The sequence below is a fragment of the Bufo gargarizans genome, chromosome 1 (assembly GCF_014858855.1).
Source record: "Bufo gargarizans isolate SCDJY-AF-19 chromosome 1, ASM1485885v1, whole genome shotgun sequence".
NCBI lineage: Eukaryota > Metazoa > Chordata > Amphibia > Anura > Bufonidae > Bufo > Bufo gargarizans.
In genome coordinates, this window is record NC_058080.1 from 635802175 (window position 1) to 635821027 (window position 18853).

The 18853-nt window shown below is 42.7% G+C and overlaps 1 protein-coding gene across 1 annotated transcript in view; it reads left to right on the forward strand.

The window, feature by feature from the left end:
• The first annotated feature begins 964 nt into the window (after positions 1-964).
• The window catches only part of PCSK1 (proprotein convertase subtilisin/kexin type 1), a 96566-nt gene continuing 78677 nt past the window's right edge, over positions 965-18853 (forward strand). The window contains exon 1 of the mRNA XM_044275990.1: positions 965-1421. Coding sequence (XP_044131925.1) covers positions 1239-1421 — 183 coding nt within the window. The 5' untranslated portion in view covers positions 965-1238. The remainder of the gene's footprint in view (positions 1422-18853) is intronic.

The following is an 18853-nucleotide window of genomic DNA, read 5'->3' on the forward strand; positions in this document are numbered from 1 at the left end:
TCTAATATCTATCTATCTATCTATCTATCTATCTATCTATCTAATATATCTATCTATCTATCTATCTATCTATCATCTCTCTCATATCTATCTATCTATCTATCTATCTAATATCTATCTAATATCTATATCTATCTATCTATCTATCTATCTATCTATCTATCATCTATTAAATATCTATCTACCTATCTAATATCTATCTATATAATATCTATTGACTATTTAATATCTAGCTGTCTATTTTTCTACCTAATATCTACAGTATATCTATCTATCCATCATCTATTAAATATCTACCTAATATCTACCTATCTAATATCTATTGACTATTCAATATCTACCTATCTAATATCTATCTATATAATATCTATTGACTATTTAATATCTATCTATCTATCTATCTATCTATCTATCTATCTACCTATCTAATATCTATTGACTATTTAATATCTACCTATCTAATATCTATCTACCTATCTAATATCTACCTATCTAATATCTATTGACTATTTAATATCTATCTAATATCTATCTACCTATCTAATATCTATTGACTATTTAATATCTACCTATCTAATATCTATCTACCTATCAAATATCTATCTATCTAATATCTATTGACTATTTAATATCTACCTATCTAATATCTATCTATTGACTATTTAATATCTACCTATATCCTGTACTATTTATCATATATACTGTACATATATTGTGTATAAGGGAGGGTCTTTCAGTGTTGCAGTGACTTTTATTTCCGTCCATGGGTTGTCGATCAGCAGAAGTCTTATCGGAACATATGGCTGACATAGCAGTGCAGCCTCATATAGGAGAGCAGCGAGGGTTATATTGACAGTCGGCGGTGGAAGCAGCTGATTCGCAGCCGGTTTCAGCATGATATTGCTGTTTCTTTCAGTCAGTGTGGGCGTCTCCTCGTCTAATTACACGAACGGATCTCTCCGTGGGCAGTGGAGCTACGTGAATCCCTGCTTCCTATTTTAGCATCTCTCCTCCCTTGGGAATACCGTATAGATTTAAGACGCAGCAAGTGTGCTTGACGTAGTTGTGACGTGTAAATACTCATTTCCATTGAATGTGGAGAAAGGTTCTTGTTGTTTTTCCAGCTATAGACTCCACCAGAGAAAGCTGCTCCTGACATCTGCTCACCAGGCAACGAGGCAAAAGCAGAGGGTTTTATGTGATACAGGTTTCTGAATATTGCACAGATCTGCTCTGAAATGGAAGGAGGATGCTGGCCTTACAAGTGCATTGCTGTAGTGTCTATCTTGTCGTCATGTTGCTTACTATTTGTGTCTGGCATAGAAAGACGATATGTGAATGAATGGGCTGCAGAGGTCCCGGGTGGTCCAGAAGAGGCAGAGTTACTAGCAAAAGAACTGGGCTATGAATTACTTGGTCCGGTAAGTAAAAAAAAATACACTTTTATTCTGATTTTGTGAATATTTTATGAATTTATTTATTTATTTTTATCACGCACAGTAGGGGATGTGTCCATACTGTCACTGAACTGGTTGCAATTAGTTTGCCATATTTTCCAGAATGTGGCTTGGCTCAGACCTGTTGCTTGCTCTTTTTCATCGATGTCTCATTGCATTAAAACTGTCTTGTGACTCTACCTTCTAATGGCAAGACGGCTGTAGCCTCCTAGAAAATGGCATCATTCATGAATACTAGCACTGACTGAAATCCATTACTGTTAAGCGACTCGAACGCCACGAAAATTCAATTCACCGCAAAGCTGAATCTCCTCATGTTTCGCGGTAGCGAATCGATTTTCCCTAAATGGCAGTAAAAAAAATTGTAAAAATCATACTTACCTTATCTGTTTGAGAGCGAAGAGCCGGTCACCGCCATCTTGATTCAAGATCTTGCTCAAAATCCCGTGCGAGATGACGTATGACATCACTATGCTGGCCAATGTAATGACTTAGTGCTGGATCTTCAATCAAGATGACAGTGGATGGCTCGTCGCGGTCAAATGGATAAGGGTAAGTATGATTTTATAAAAATTTGTATTTTATTTTACAATGTATTATTGCTGTCAGATGCCTCAATCAGCTATAAACGTGACATCTGAGGGGTACAATGACGGGGAGCGGCGCAGTCGCCACTCCCTGTCATTGCGCTCAACTTTACTTACAAAGAAAAGCGCTTTGTAACTAAGTAATTCATCATGAAGCAAAATTCGGCGAAGTAGCCAAATCAAATTTTTGAATTCTTCCCCCTACGCCATTTTTTGGCTTACAAAAGATATCAGAACCCCTATTTTGCCATTGCAATTTTTTTAGTTGCTACTGGCATATTATGCCGCCCTCCCCAGGTTTACGAAAAGGGTAAGTAGCCAGGGCGGGATGTGGACGTGGCCATCGGCCCTTGGCACATTCATCATTATTTACCGCAATAATGACTGACATCTACGCCAGCTTCAAGCTGCCGTAGGATTTTATTCTGGCGCACGGAATGACAGACCTCCTCCTGCAGCGCATGCCCTATCAAAACCAGCGCAGCAGTCGCCTGTCTTAAATCAGGACCATAGTTTCCACCATACTTACAACCATGCTTCGGTCCAACATATCATTTTGCACGCCAGCTTAACTGCATATAATATAACCCTAGCTATGTCATGCCTCCAGCAAAATGAATACTTTGCAAATGATAAACGTGTCATATTAGGATTCTCTTTACTCTTTTTCTGACATGTGACTTCTATAAGCACACAGTGCAAACGTCAGAAAACCGGCATGAGCTACAAAGCTGGATCTGCATGAGACTGTTTGCTTACCTGCCAAAAGAATAAAGGTCTGGTACAGCCAGTAGAAACTAGTTTAGTGCTCTCATTAAGAGAAACAGAATACGAATATTGCAGGTTTGATACCTTTTAATCGCTAACACAAATAGAAGTAATGATGTTACATAGCGAGCTTTTGAGACATCACCAGTCCCTTCATCAGGCGTACTACAAGAATATATGAAGAAACAGCAATACATATACAATAAGAACAGAGACATGGGGGAATGAATGGACATTTGAAGAACAACAGAACAACATATCAAAGATCTTGAGAATGAGTCCTTAATTACCTTACAGATAAGGGGTGTGTAAGTTTTATGGTCTCTAAATTGGTGTTATCTCAGAGACCTGGTACCCCGACTAGGTCTATAGAAGACTCTTTAGATCTTGTAGTGTGTCGTAAATCCCGGGGACAAATTCAGTTCGGTATTCAAAGTGTCAAGGAATGTTATAAATTTGTATTCCCAAATTCTTCTAGCTCTTTGGAATTTGAAGTTACCTTTTTAGGCTCCTTTCACACCTGCGTTCAGGTGTCCGCTCGTGAGCTCCGTTTGAAGGGGCTCACAAGCGGCCCTGAACGCAGCTGTCTGGCCCTAATGCATTCTCAGTGGAGGCGGATCCACTGAGAATGCATCCGCCTGCCAGCGCTCAGCCTCCGCTCAGTGAGCGGACACCTGAACGCTGCAAGCAGCGTTCGGGTGTCCGCCTGGCCGTGCGGAGGCGAGCGGATCCGTTCCGACTTACAATGTAAGTCAAAGGGGAAGGATCCGCTTGAAGATGACACCATATGGCTCAATCTTCAAGCGGATCCGTCCCCCATTGACTTTCAATGTAAAGTCGGAACGGATCCGCTCAGGCTACTTTCAGACTTAGAAAATTTTTCTAAGTTCTAATGCAGACGGATCCGTTCTGAACGGAGCCACCGTCTGCATTAATATGAGCGGATCCGTTCAGAACGGATCCGATCGAACGCAGGTGTGAAAGTAGCCTAATATGAGAACTTTCATGTGTTCTTCATTGTGTCCTAGGCTACAGAAATGCTTAGCCACAGGAAAGTGTAGCTTCTTCTCTTTAAAGGGTTTGTGTCACCTGAAAAATGTCTGACATTAGCACATCTCTAATGTCAGCTGAACATAACTATATTAGCGCCATCTCACTGCCTGCCGCCGCCATTGAGAAAAACTAACTTTTATAATATGCTAATTAGCCTCTAGGAGCATGGGGGGGGGGGGGGGCATTGCACCTGCTCCTAGAGGCTCCGTTTGCCCACCCCTTTTCACGCCCTTCTTCCCTTGATTGACAGGGCCAGGGCAGCACTGCTCTCCTTCCACCGTCCGTGTCTGCAGAGTAAATCTCGCGCCGTTCAGTATTCGGCACAGGCACAGTGAGGACGCCAGCAGCCGCCGAACGTTCTTCTCTCACTGCGCCTGCGCCGAATACTGAACGGCGTGAAAGTTACACTGCAGACAGAGATTCGCCGCCCTGGCCCTGTCAATCAAGAGAAGAAGGGGCATAAAAAGGGGTGGGCAAATGGAGCCTCTAAGAGGAGGTGCAACGTCCCCCGTGCTCCTAGAGGCTAATTAGCATATTATAAAAGTTAGTTTTTCTCAATGGCGGCGGCAGGCAGTGAGATGGCGCTAATATAGTTATGTTCAGCTGACATTAGCACATCTCTAATGTCAGCCAGCTTAATACCCATTTTTCAGGTGACAGAAACCCTTTGATTGTGTGGCGGTGGGACCTCATCCTTGCATTGAGTTTCTCTCCTGTTTCCCCAACGTAGAGGCCTCCAACAGGACATTTAGTGCAGAGAATCAGATAAACAACATTAGATGTAGAACATGTGAATGTCCCAGGGATCCTTTAGTCCTGCTGTGTGTTGGGGATCCGGATCTTATCTGTTGTCATACCTGCCAATACACATGCATTCCATATTATACACACTTTCATATGGTGCATGCATTAAAGGAGTTAATTGAAGCAAGGATATCGCCATTGTAAGGGCAAAGTCGAATGTTTAACCTCTTAGATAGGACTGAGATGTTTCGTCATGGATACATCATGGGGATTTAGGCATCTCCATGTAATACTGATGTTTGTAGATGAAAGAAAGGATTCGGTAATGTGTGTGAGTCATCCACTGGAAATCACAATCTACATATACCGTATGGGTAGGGGATCAGTCAGGTGGCATCACACCTCCTCATACCCACTTTGCAGCCGTGTTATGAAGGCAATTACAGTTTGAGAGCCTACAGCTTGCAAGACACACGTCGCTTTCATTAACATTAATCTCTGGAGAAGTGTCTAGCATATATTATTTTTCCATATTCAATATGGTTGTGCTTGGTACCAGCATCTGCTTGCTGGAGCCACTGATCTGTGTTACACGTGTAAGCCTTATGAGATCTGCACGCTAACTCAGTTCACATTAAAGCTTCTGCTGTAAAATCTAATAGTCTGCAAGCACATCTTGTCTGTTTGAAAGCTATATGTTTTCATGCAAATGTAGAATAACTGATGTAAAGAAATTAAAGCAGAAAGCAAGCATCAAAAATAACATTTTATAGAAATTGAAAAAGACAGGAACCATGTTGAAATGACCATAATTTTTGACATCACTTGACAAAAGGGTATACAAAAGATTTCTTGATGTAGGCATTAAAGGGGTTGTGAAGGCAGTTTACGATGATCTATCCTCAGTATAGGTCATCAGTATCTGATCGGAAGGGATCCGACACCCGGCTCCCTGCAAGTACTGATTCCTCTTTATTACACTGCCTGTCGCCTCCGAAGTGAGTGTAATTTAAAGTACTTGTAATTAAACTATACTGCCATTGCAATGGAGATGACAGGCAGTGTAATGAAGAGGAAGCAGTGCTCAACGCTCAAACACTTCAAACAGCTTAACGGCAGAGGTACCGGGTGCGGGTCTTATCTCTGGAAGCCGCACCTTTCTCTAGAATAGGGCCCTCAAAACGAAGGAGAACGCACCGCGCATGCTCTCCATTAACCTCTATAGGAGTTCCGAAAGGAGCTGAGTGAATGCACTAGGCTATTTCCGGAACTCCCATAGAAGTGAATGGAGAGTGCACCACGCATGCACGGCCACCTCTCCATTAACCTCTATGGTGAACTTCATAACCTAATCCTTCAGGCATAGCTACACTAAGCCTTAACATTCCTCTTCACCTCCAAGTGACACAAGTGTCCAAAATGTTACAATATGGGAGTTGTGTAGTTGAGTCCTCAAACTGGAGAGATGTCTTAACTTGTAAGTGGCATGGAGGGAACACTGATCAGTGGTGATTATCTTTCCCCAACTAATGAAACAACCTATGACTCTGTTGAATTACTACAATATCTTGTTTGTCAAGGAAAAAGAAAATCACCAGTGAAATGGACTCTGATTATTCATTCTTGAAAAGTATCGGAGAAGATTGGTCGGCACTGCGGTTTGCACGTAGTACGCGCGTCCAGGGAAGGTGTCCCACTAGTATATACTATTATGCTTTGAATAAAAGTTTCTTTATATCGTCAAGAAAGTGAGTGCCAGTACTTATTAGCTAGATTCAATCTTGAAGGCATTTTGGGGATTTCCACTGTGCAAGGAAAATGAGGAACGGATTGGGAGTAAGATCGGATGTTCTTAAAACCAGGTGCAGGAAGCTTATTTCATTGAGTTTTTTCTTCTTCCTTCTTTAGTAATATTTATTCTTCATTTTGTTTTCAAGGATCATAGGCATTTATGCCATATAACGAGAAGTGGGGTGTCATGAGTTTTCTCAATGAAGTGGCTCTATGTCACTCTTTTTAAGCTACTTTCACACTAGCGGCAGCCTTTTTCGGCGGGGGAACAGCCTGCCGGATCCGTGCACTAGTGCACCGTTCCGCCGGAAGTCCACTCCGACCCCACTGACCATAATGGGGTCTGGCCGGAGGTCTGGCCGCAGCACGGCAAACATGCCGAGAGGTGGCTGGAATAAAACTACGACATTATAGTCAATGGGGCCGGAGCAGATTTACGGCGGCACGGTGCACTAGCTGAAGCACGGATCCGGCAGGCTGTTCCCGCACGGAACAGCTTGCCGGAGAAGGCTGCCGCTAGTGTGAAAGTAGCCTTAGGCAAACATTTTTTATGTCTACCTAGATGTGGTTGCAACCAGCCATCTGACAAGGGGACCCCATTTGTGCCGATAGTTTAGATCTTTATGGCCTGACAGCCAGCTACCATAGGCTGTGGATGTAAATGCTATATGGTTGCTGTCGAGGAAACCCATTATATTTGGAGTAATTCACAACCTGTAGATTATTATTTGACATATTAACATTTCTGGCAGGAAATAATATCCCAGTCCTCAAATAAATTCAATCCTCCTCCCTCCAATTCCTCCACATGCCCTCTCTCCTCTTTTGACCCTATAACAGAGGAAGAAATATCCAGGCTTCTCTCTTCTTTTTGACCCACAACCTGTAGCAGTGATCCTATTCTATCACACCTCCTTCAGTCCCTCTCCCTGGCTGTCATCACTCACCTAACTAAACATTTTTTACCTCCCTCTCTCTCTCTCTCTTCTGGTATCTTTCCCTCCTCTTTCAAACACTCTATTATAACCCCACTACTAAAGAAACCATCTCTTGACCCGTTTTGTGCTGCTAACTACCGACCAGTTTCTAACCTCCCCTTCATCTCTAAACTCCTTGAACATCTTGTCTACTCTCGCTTAATAAGCTACCTCTCTGCAAACTCTCTTCTTGACCCCTTACAATCTGCCTTTCGCCCTCTTAACTCTACAGAGACTGCCCTTACTAAAGTGTCTAACGATCTCCTAACAGCAAAAATAAATGGTGACTATTCTCTACTGATTCTGCTGGATCTCTCTACAGTGTTCGATATCATTGACCATAAACTCCTCCTCGCCTCCCTGTCCAGCTGTTGCATAGACACATAGATGTGGTTCATCTGATTAAAACACTGTTTTTATTTTGTTGAACAAAGGCTCCATTCCTGAGTTATGATACCTTTTCTTATTAGGCCTTTGGTGCAATGAGGGCTTCACCTTTGCTCTTGTTGCACCCAAACTCCACTCCACTCTGTGAACAGCGCTGTGACAGTGCCAGGCAATGGCAAAGTGATGGTGAAAGATTCCCTTTAAAGGGGTTGTCCCACAAAAAAATATTCTACCGTTTTTTCAAACCAGAACCTGGATCTGAATACTTTTGTATTTGCATGTCATAAAAAATTTAAGATAGCCACTGAGTCATTTAATAATATGTATCTGTATAGCGCCACCTGCTGTTTGTTTTTTTTCTTTGTCCTGCTCACCGAGATGGCCGCACATGCTCAGTTTCATCCTTCAACTGCCACCTGAGCTTTGATAGGGAGAGCCGAGACACACCCCCTGAGCTACAGCAGAAAAGCCACTCCCCTTGAGCTGTCAGCTTAATATAAATCAGGCAGAGCAATAAATGTGGAGATCTCTGGATCCATGTGAGATACAGGGATGGCTCTAGCTTTGTTAGAAAGTGATTGTCATGTGCTATATGATATATGTAGCTATATTTAATCTGTATACCTACAGTAATATTGCTAAGAAAACAGGTAAGGTAATGACTCTTTTTAAAAAATTTGCTTAATGTTTACATTGACACAGTGGATATATGTTACTAGTCTGTATGTTTTGGAGTAGGACTATTACAGATTGTATACTCATGTCAATTCTAAGTTGGTTAAAGGGAATGTGTCAACAAAAAAAATGAAGTATTGTTTAAATAAAGATTGTTATGTTAAAGGGTATGAACACCTTTGTAAATAATTTTTTTTTACACTAATTTATTTAGTGAAGAAAATAATTTTCCAATTGGTTCTATTTATCTATCTTTTTTCGTTTTTGTTCTAGAGCCTGTTGTGCTTACTATGCATAGCAGGTTGCTCTCAGTGAGGTTATTCACCCATAGAAATGAATGGATCTGCATCTATTCCACAAAATGCGGATCGGATGCGGATAAAATTATACGGTCGTGTAAATGTACCCTATGGACATGTGGTAGAGCTGTGTATGTAATATGCATATAGTAGTGTCAGGTGGGCTCTGTGTATGGCAGCGTCAGGTGAGACCGTACCCAAGACAATCTCCCAAAAATAAAAAAAAATATGGCTTTCAGAAAATGGAGAACACAAAAACATGTTTTTTTTCCCACAAAAATCTGTGTAAATCCAAAAAAAGAAAATAGACATATTAGGTATCGCCGTGACGTAACGACCTGCTCTATAAAAATATCACATTAGCTACTCTGTCAGGTGGACATTGGAAAAAACAAAAAATATAAACTGTGCCAGAATAGACGTTTCGGCTCCAACCTGAAGCCTATATATATATATATATATATATATATATATATATATATTGGGGTTTCGCTCTGGTAGACAGTATTAGCGGACGCAGTATAGAGGCAACAAGTTCTTTAGATCAAACAGTTCAGTGTTTTATTCACACTTTAGGCAAGTGACAAAGCAAGCAGTCATAGTCACCTTGCGGTGTTGGTGGTAGTTCACACCATGCGGCAATTCTGCCTCAAAGAGTCCTTGACTATAGCAGCACCAGCTTCTTTTCACGTCAAACAGGTATCAAGCCTTCATCCAGAAACAAGGCTACCAGATCCTAACACAGAGACCTCACTTCTAAACCCAGCTGCCTATTTAAGGACAGCCAGGTGCTGCCAAAACCCAGACCGGCACTCAAAATCCAGAGCTCCATCCCAAGCAACCCTCCAGGACCTCCTACCCCAACTTCCCCACACCCCTCTTAGACCTCCCACCCCCACACCCATCCTAAATCTCCCACTGCCATGAGCATAGAAAAGTCAGAGGAAATCTGATAAACATGAAGAATTGAAAAAAAAATATATTTGACAAATCTCATGTACAATTTAATTTTTCTTAACTTACCTGGATTGTGAAATCTGCAGCCAATTCTTTGTGCGGTTTTCACCCTTGTGTCAATGTACGGCTGAGATCTGCGAAAATCTGCACCAAAAAACTGCAAGTAATACGTGTATTCAGTGCAGAAAACACCGAAATCCGGACGTTTGTAAGGACTCATTCACACAATTGTATTTTCGGTCCACACCCAATCTGCGGAACCATTCATATCAACCACCATGTGCCACAAAAAAAGATGAAACGTGTCGTATTTTTGTTCGTTTTGCGGACAAGTATAGGACATTTCTTCAGGACAAAAAAAAAATGGCGGCATGCACGCTGCCGGGGTCCGTGTTCCATGGATATCTCCAAGCGCCATTCAGAGGAATGGAACAGATTTTCAGTCGCTGAAAAATCTGCCGCGTGTGAAGGCGTCCGAACATTACTACTAAGATATGCATGTTATCTGATCTGCAGGCCCTGCAATAAGATTGTGGGTGAGGGGCCCTTCTGAACGAATGTCCCCATAGTGCCCCTATAATGTGCCAGTATAAAATACCCTTATATAGTGCCCCCAGTAAATTCCCCCATAGTGCTCTTCTCCCCCCTTCCCCCTAGTGTCCCCCATAATGCACCAGTATAAAAATTACCCATACATAGTGCTCCAGTAGATGCTCTCAGTGTCCCCATAATTTGCAAGTATAAAATACCCCTTCTTAGTGCTCTCCATAGATGACCCCATAGTACTCCTCTCCCCACTTCCCCATAGTACCCACCATAATGTGTCCCAGTATAAAATGCCCCTATACAAAGCCCCCCATATAAAATACCCCTTCTTTGTGGCCTCAGTAGATGCCTCCATAGTGTTCCTCTCCCCCCTTCCCCCATAGTGCCCCCCATATAAAATACCCCTTCTTTGTGGCCTCAGTAGATGCCCCCATAGTGCCCCCCAATAATTTGCCAGTAAGAAGTGCCCCCATAGTGCCACCCAATAATGTGCCAGTAAAAAGTGCCCCCATAGTGCCCCCCAATAATGTGCCAGTAAAAAGTGCCCCCATAGTGCCCCCCAATAATGTGCCAGTAAGAAGTGCCCCCATAGAAGCTCCCCAATCATGTGCCAGTAAGAAGTGCCCTCAATAGATGCCCTCCCAATCATGTGCCAGTAAGAAGTGCCCCCCATAGATGCCCCCCAATCATGTGCCAGTAAGAAGTTCCCCCCATAGATGCCCACAATCATGTGCCAGTAAGAAGTGCCCCCCATAGATACCCCCCAATCATGTGCCAGTAATAAGTGCCCCCACAGTGCTTCTCTCCTGTATTGTACCATATAAAAATATAAACTCACATACTTACCTCCATCAGACTGGCAGCGATGCGATGCAGGTCTCTTGCGACCTGTGTCCCGCGCTGTACGGCTCAGGCAGCGCCGCCTGCACCGGTCTCTGATAAGCTGCAGGCCTAATGCCTGCAGCCTATCAGAGGAATGGGGAAGGGATACGCCTCTCCCCAGCCCGGCAGCATCCATCTGTATCGCTGTCTTGAGGACGGGACGGCGATACAGATGACTTTGGAGTTAAGCGCTTCCACAATGGATGCGCTCATCACCCTGTGCCCTGGCCATACGTTTTAGATAGCTGTCATCTAGTAACATAGTTTATAAGGCTGAAAAAAGACATTTGTCCATCAAGTTCGGCCTGTTATCCTGCAAGTTGATCCAGAGGAAGGCAAAAAAAAAAAACATGTGAGGTAGAAGCCAATTTTCCCCACTTGGGGGGGGGGGGGAAATCCTTCCAGACTCCAATCAAATAACTCCCTGGATCAACAACACCTCTCTAGTAGCTATAGCCTGTAATATTATTACACTCCAGAAATACATCCAGGCCCCTCTTGAACTCTTAGTAAACTCACCATCACTACCTCCTCAGGCAGAGAGTTCCATAGAGTCACTGCTCTTACAGTAAAGAATCCTGTTCTATGTTTGTGTAGAAACCTTCTTTCCTCCAGACGCAGAGGATGTCCCCTCGTCACAGTCACAGTCCGGGGGATAAATAGATGATGAGAGAGACCTTTGTACTGACCTCTAATATATTCATACATTGTAATTAGATCTCCTCTCAGTCGTCTTTTTTCTAAAGTGAATAACCCTAATTTTGATAATCTTTCAGGGTACTGTAATCCACCCATTCCTGTTATAACTTTAGTTGCCCTCCTCTGTACTCTCTCCAGCTCTGCTATGTCTGCCTTGTTCACAGGACCCCAGAACTGTACACAGTACTCCATGTGTGGTCTGACTAGTGATTTGTAAAGTGGTAGGACTATGTTCTCATCACGGGCATCTATGCCCCTTTTGATGCATCCCATTATCTTATTGGCCTTGGCAGCAGCTGCCTGACACTGGTTTTTACAGCTTAGTTTGTTGATCACTAAAATTCCTATGTCCTTTTCCATGTCAGTGTTACCGAGTGTTTTACCATTTAGTATGCACAGGTGACTTGCATTATTCCTTCCCATGTGCATAACTTTACATTTGTCAGTGTTAAACCTCATCTGCCACGTCTCTGCCCAAGCCTCCAATCTATCCAGATCCCTCTGTAGTAGTATACTGTCCTCTTCAGTGTTAATTACTTTACACAGTTTAGTGTCATCTGCAAAAATTAATATTTTTCTGTGCAAGCCTTCTACAAGATCATTAATAAATATATTGACGAGAATAGAGCCCAATACTGACCCCTGAGGTACCCCACTAGTGACAGTGACCCAATCTGAGTGTGTACCATTAATAACCACCCTCTGTTTTCTATCACTGAGCCAGTTACTTACCCACATACAGACATTTTCTCCCAGTCCGAGCATTCTCATTTTATATACTAACCTTTTATGCGGTACAGTGTCAAATGCTTTGGAGAACTCCAGATATACGACATCCATTGATTCGCCGAGGTCAAGTCTAGAACTTACCTCCTCATAGAAACTGATTAAATTAATTTGACATGACTCAACATCACTCCCTCCTACAGCCACCATCAACATACAAATAACATGACCCCCTCCCAAGCCACGTCCAACATACAGTTCCATGTAAATAACATCACCCTGCCCCAACCCCCTCCAACATACAGTCCTATGTAAATAACATGACCTCCTCCCCAGTTACCTCCTACACACAGTTCCATGTAAATAGCATCTCTATCTTCAGCCCTAACATACAGTCCCAGTTAAATAACCACAACTCTCAACATTGCTCTGCCTCTCCCTTCATATATCTCTCCTCATGTACAGACATCACCACAGCTTCTTCCCCCATGACTTCACCTCTTCACTGCCATCCTCTCCTGCACTGGTCACATGATGGTGACATCATCGCAGGTCCTTCTCAACCACTGCCTGTTTTACTGGTCACATGACCTGTGATCAGGGACGTAGCTAACGGCTCATGGGCCCTGGTGCAAGAGTTCAGCTTGGGCCCCCCTTCCCTCAGTGCGTTGTGTGTCTTCTTATGTGGCACAAGGGTCTTTGGGCCCCCTCAGGCTCCTGGGCCCTGTAGCGACTGCTACCTCTGCACCCCCTATAGCTACGCCCATGCCTGTGATATCACCACAGGTCTTTCAGATCTTCCAGTGCATTAGATTCAATTGTATTGCCATCCCGGACGGCAATACAGTTATATCTAGCAGGCAGGCAGTACATTCGGGGCCTGGGACAAAACATTAGGGGCCCAGGCCCCGAATGTTTGAACCTAGCAATGCCCTTGGTTCTTGCCATTCATTTTTTTCATTATTCTGTTCAGCCATTTCAATTATATCTTTTTCTCTAGTTCACATTCTTACAACAAAACAATAAAGACTAATATATAAGGTCATAATATCACGATCTTAAATTGCCCATTGCAAGTTTAAAATGTACCATATAGGTACCATCAATGCCTGTAATCCTATAACGTGATGTATATCAAACAAATGTAATTACCAGTATATAGTGAAATCTCTACATGTACATCACATCAGTAATCTAGGAATTTTAAAAGACAAAAATAATGTTTCCACATAAGAAAAAATGTCAATACAGAAGAGTACAAACACACAGGGGGAGATTTATCAAAACTGGTGTAAAGGAAAACTGACTTGGAGCTCTGAAAAATGAAAGGTGGAATCTGGCTGGTTACTATGGCAAGTATGTCAGTTTTCCTTCACACCAATTTTGATAAATTTCCCCAGAGTGTTTCACTGTTTCTTTGCAGGTAATGAAGAATTACAACGTACAGTAAATTCTAGCTAAACAGTGGGAGACATGTAACAAAAAGCTTTATGCACGTAACTCAGCTGTATGCAAAGAGTCAATACAGTATCATAAGCGCTCCCTACCATTCTGTGCAATGGAGACACATCCTACCGTGTGCCTCCACGTGGTGGGAAATGTCATCAGGGGAAACGGAGCATAATTATTTTGGCTCAGATTCATCTATGGATCCAAGGGAAAAAACAGTGCATGGCATTGCTTGGAATCAGAAGAATATAACAATAGGAAAAATGGGCCAGATTTACTGTACTAATCCTAAAGATGGCATAATCTTAGACAGACTGTCTAGACCTGCACTGGATTTATCGCAGTGGCTCAGGATGTATGATACATGTGGTGCAGGGATAGACATTTCTCTAGCTCTATACCAGCTATTGTTTGGCTTACTGTGAGACAGAATTTTAGACCTGAATTGTGGTGCAAAAGTAGCATCTTAGGTCACACCTCTTTTCCTATGAACCTCGCCCCTTCCCACCAAGTCCTACCTCCTTTTTGAGCAAGTCGAAAAAATTGGAGAAATCCCAGTTGCACCAGATTGTAGGTGCAAGTCTATGCCTATGTTGCATATTGTTGCTCTATACAACTCTGAATCTGTGCAAGCCTGTAATCCAGCTTTGTCCATGATGCCTAATGGTTGTTACCTGTTTTGCTAGTTTCCAGAATACAAAATCTGTCTAGCAGTGCTGCGAAATATCTCAGATGGTACCTGAGATGTCCATCATGTACGTTTCCTCTTGAAGAAAGGCACCTGGCTCCCTGAAATGTTATGTGGCAGGAAGTGGGTTTCAACATTCAATGTTCTCACACTACAGTATGTGGACCACAATATAAAATAAATGGAAATTCTTGCTATGATGGACTACTGAAAAGTGAGTAGTCTAGGACATAGCCCTGTTTATGTCTGGTCTAAGAGACATTAGCTGTGGAAGTGTAGCAATGTGGTGAAGTTGCTGACGATTGGGGCATTTTAGTCAGGTGTTTGTCAATGTGGGGTCTGATTTGGAGTCTGTAAACATAAAGGGCTATATAAAGGACTAGGCTCTGCTGGGGTCTTTGTAAAGGACTGGGCTGGGACTGTTATAAAGGTGGGGTCTAGCTTGAAGTCTGTTTAAATGGGGGTCTGATCTAAGACCTATATCTTTATTTAGCTGGTCTGGTGTGTGGTTTGTATTTGTTTAGGCGTATGGTGAGGTCATAAATATAGCATACAGTAGATTATGTAACATATTGATTAAGCTCATGATTATGGCAATATTTGAGAGGAAGAGTGAATCAGATGCTGGTACTATGAGGCTTACAAATAATCACATTGATGACATGATGAGATCTGTAATACTGATACATCCAAGGCAGTGTAAACATAACAGACTGTATATCCACTTTGGTTGATCTACATTTTCAACCCCTTTTATGTAGTTCATGCAGCAGAAGAGTGGAACTGAACATTTTAAATAGTCTCTTCTTGGTCAAAAAACATTTCATAAATCAATAGTAATAGTAATAATACAATAAACTTTCACTGTGACAATCCTATGGGAGGAAGACTCCTTTTCCTCTCATGCTTTATGTGACTCTCTGGCATGGTCTGGGACCTCTTTGTTCAGCTCTCATGTGGGTGGGAGTCAGCATCAGATCTTTATAGACCATGATGCAAAGCCCCTCCAAACATGTTGCCCATAAATCTGGCTTCATCAGGGGTATAGGGACGTAGGGTATAGGGGCTTTTTGAAACCTCATATAATAAGCATCTGAGACTCCTTATTCGTCTTCACTGTGGCTTTCTTGTTGGATCCTTTATCTCCACCCATGGCAAACAGTTGGGTCCTGGTCTGCATTGGCATGGCGTACTTTGGTACCTGGTACCATATGTCTCCAACAGACCCTTGAATGGTACAGGATGTGTGATAACACTCTGCCTAAGATGGCATTAACCGGTTATATTTCTCCTCTTCTTTTGAGCAGGTGAGTCACATGCTGTCCCGCATCACTGTTCGTCAACAAATGAACCTGCTGTTCCTCTATGAGCTAGCCTTGACACCACTTGTTCCTCTTTCAGCTTCGGAGTAGCATGACCGTTCACATTTCTCAAAGGGGCAACGAGGCGTGGGCTCTGGCCTCAACTTACAAGTGCTTCAGACCATACAAATATAGGAAAGTTCAGTGAAACCCAGGTAGCCTGAATGTTTCAACAGTTTATGAGAGGCTACACTTTTAAGTTATTTGGAAGAAGCTCATTCATATGCAAATGTTATGAATAGAGTTGAGCGAACCCGAACTGCAAAGTTCGGGTTTGTACCGAACTTTGCGGGTTCGGGTGATTTTATTATCTTCCGTTAAACCATGGTTTGGTACTATGTTCATCTCTATTTCTTGCAGTCTGCAGCTTCACTTGATTGTGTGCCTCAGATGGATTTCAGTGTAATTTGTTTACTGTTTCTGTTCATGTAATATTCAGAATTATAAAATATATATTTTAATATATTTAAGGGAGCCTTATTAATATTAGTACTACATAAGTAAACTCCAATGGATTACATTGCCGAGACTGCTGAGCTTGTGCGCATAATAGATGAGCTCAGCAGTCCTGACAATTTATGACATGGGAGCTTTGAGGCCACACAGCGGGGAGTAAAAGAATAAAGCGTAGCAGTCTAGACTCTGTATCTGCAGTGCTACTTAATAGAAAATCATTACATCAACAGTAGGGGCAGTGTGTCACCCTAGAGAAGGGATGGCCAACCTGCGGCCCTCCAGCTGTTGTAAAACTACAACTCCCACAATGCCCTGCTGTAGGCTGATAGCTGTAGGCTGTTCAGGCATGCTGGGAGTTGTAGTTTTGCAACAGCTGGAGGGCCGCAGGTTGAGCATGCCTGCCCTAGAGCAAATGCAGGAGTGAAGCGCACACCACCAGCCCTCTATACTCGAACCTGATCGTCGTGGGAACCCAAACAGAACTGGAATTTGTAGCTAAAGATGATACGGTTCCAGTCCATAGCAGTCCAGGCTTCTCATTCATGACATCACTGCAAACGAAGGTGGCTGGCTGTTAATGTCAAGACATGTAATAAGTGCAGTGACATCACATTTCCTTCTGTAAATGGTCTTGGCAAAAACAAGGGTGTGTAATAAAGTTGTCACCTGTATCTGGATCGTGGGCAATGAAACTGTGGGAGCTGCTCGTTCTTGTTGGTGGAGCAAATGATCCTATCTACTGGTGGTCTGTCTGAGCCATCCAGAGCCTGTTCGCCATATGTGTGCCCTCACATAACAAATGCTTCAAACACAGCCTAGATGCAGGCAATTCATTGAACCGACCTTCCTGCTTCACTCAGGCCAATGTTGCACCACCTCTTGAAGTCTGTTAACGGGGCAAAATGTAGTAGTGAACAATCTCTCAGCAAGAGGTACACTACCCAAATGTAGCCTCTGAGAGCCTTTTTATAGGCCAGCGGGGGAAGCACTTTTACGTTCTTATGTGGCAAGACCCAGTGTGTAATCAGATAACACCTGTAATCAATCACTGTCTGACATACTCTAATTGCTAGGTGCGTTATTTCTTTTTCGGTCAATGAGTGCATTAAGGCTCTTTTACACAGGAAAGGAACTCTCGACACTGATAACGGTCTATTTAGATGGGCCAACAATCATGTAATGAATGATTAAACACTCTATCATCTGGGGATCACATAATTCGTGTGGCATTTTAAGTCATTGTTTTTCTGGCAGCAGATCCTCCTATGCAAACAGAAATCTGCTGCCAGCAAACAATGATTTTTTATGGGGATCAACTGCTCGTTCCCATGTAGAAGGGATGATTGCTGCAAGTAAATACAGATATCATTCATCTCTGCTCAACAACAAGGGAACTATCACAAGTTCAGGCCATTGGACTCAGTTTATGGAGCCAGGACCAGAAGTGGATGTCATATCTGTCCTCAAGGCTTATGCTCCTTTTATAATCCATTCCTGATTTTGGGTTCAAATACTGCATCTACAAACCTGAGAAACACATTAAGTAATTATCAGGAACTAATGGTTTGTTCATAATACATGCCTGCACACCGACCTGTATTTTCATACTGTATCACATTACAATTTCAGATATTTTAAGGCTACTTTCGCACTTGCGGTAGCAGGGTCCAGCAGGCTGCTCAGGCGGGGGAACAGCCTGCCGGATCCGTGCTAACACTAGCCCACCATGCCGCTGGAAGTACGCAGCATGCTGTAGTTTTTGTCCAGCTGCCTCTGGCCGTGCCGTGCAGCGTCCGCACCTCTGGCCTGCCCCATTGTAGTGAATGGGGCCGGAACGGACTTCTGGCGGCACGGTGGGCTAGTGTTAAGCTGTTCCGAAACAGCCTGTCAGGCCCTGCTACTGCAAGTTTGAAAGTAGCCTAAAATGTCACTTCTTCAGAACTTCACTTTGAAATGAGAAGGGGATCAAAAATGCATTACAGTACCACCATGAGTCGGTGCATTAAAAAAGGCTTAGATAGTGTCCGACATACTGTACAGACCAAAAGTTTGGACATACCTTCTCATTTTAAAGAGTTTTCTTTATTTTCATGACTATGAAAATTGTATATTCACACTGAAGGCATCAAAACTATGAATTAACACATGTGGAATTATATACATTGCAAAAAAGTGTGAAACAACTGAAAATATGTAATATTCTAGGTTCTTAAAAGTAGCCACCTTTTGCTTTGATTACTGCTTTGCACACTCTTGGCATTCTCTTAATGAGCTTCAAGAGGTAGTCACTTGAAATGGTCTTGCAACAGTCTTGAAGGGGTTCCCAGAGATGCTTAGCACTTGTTGACACT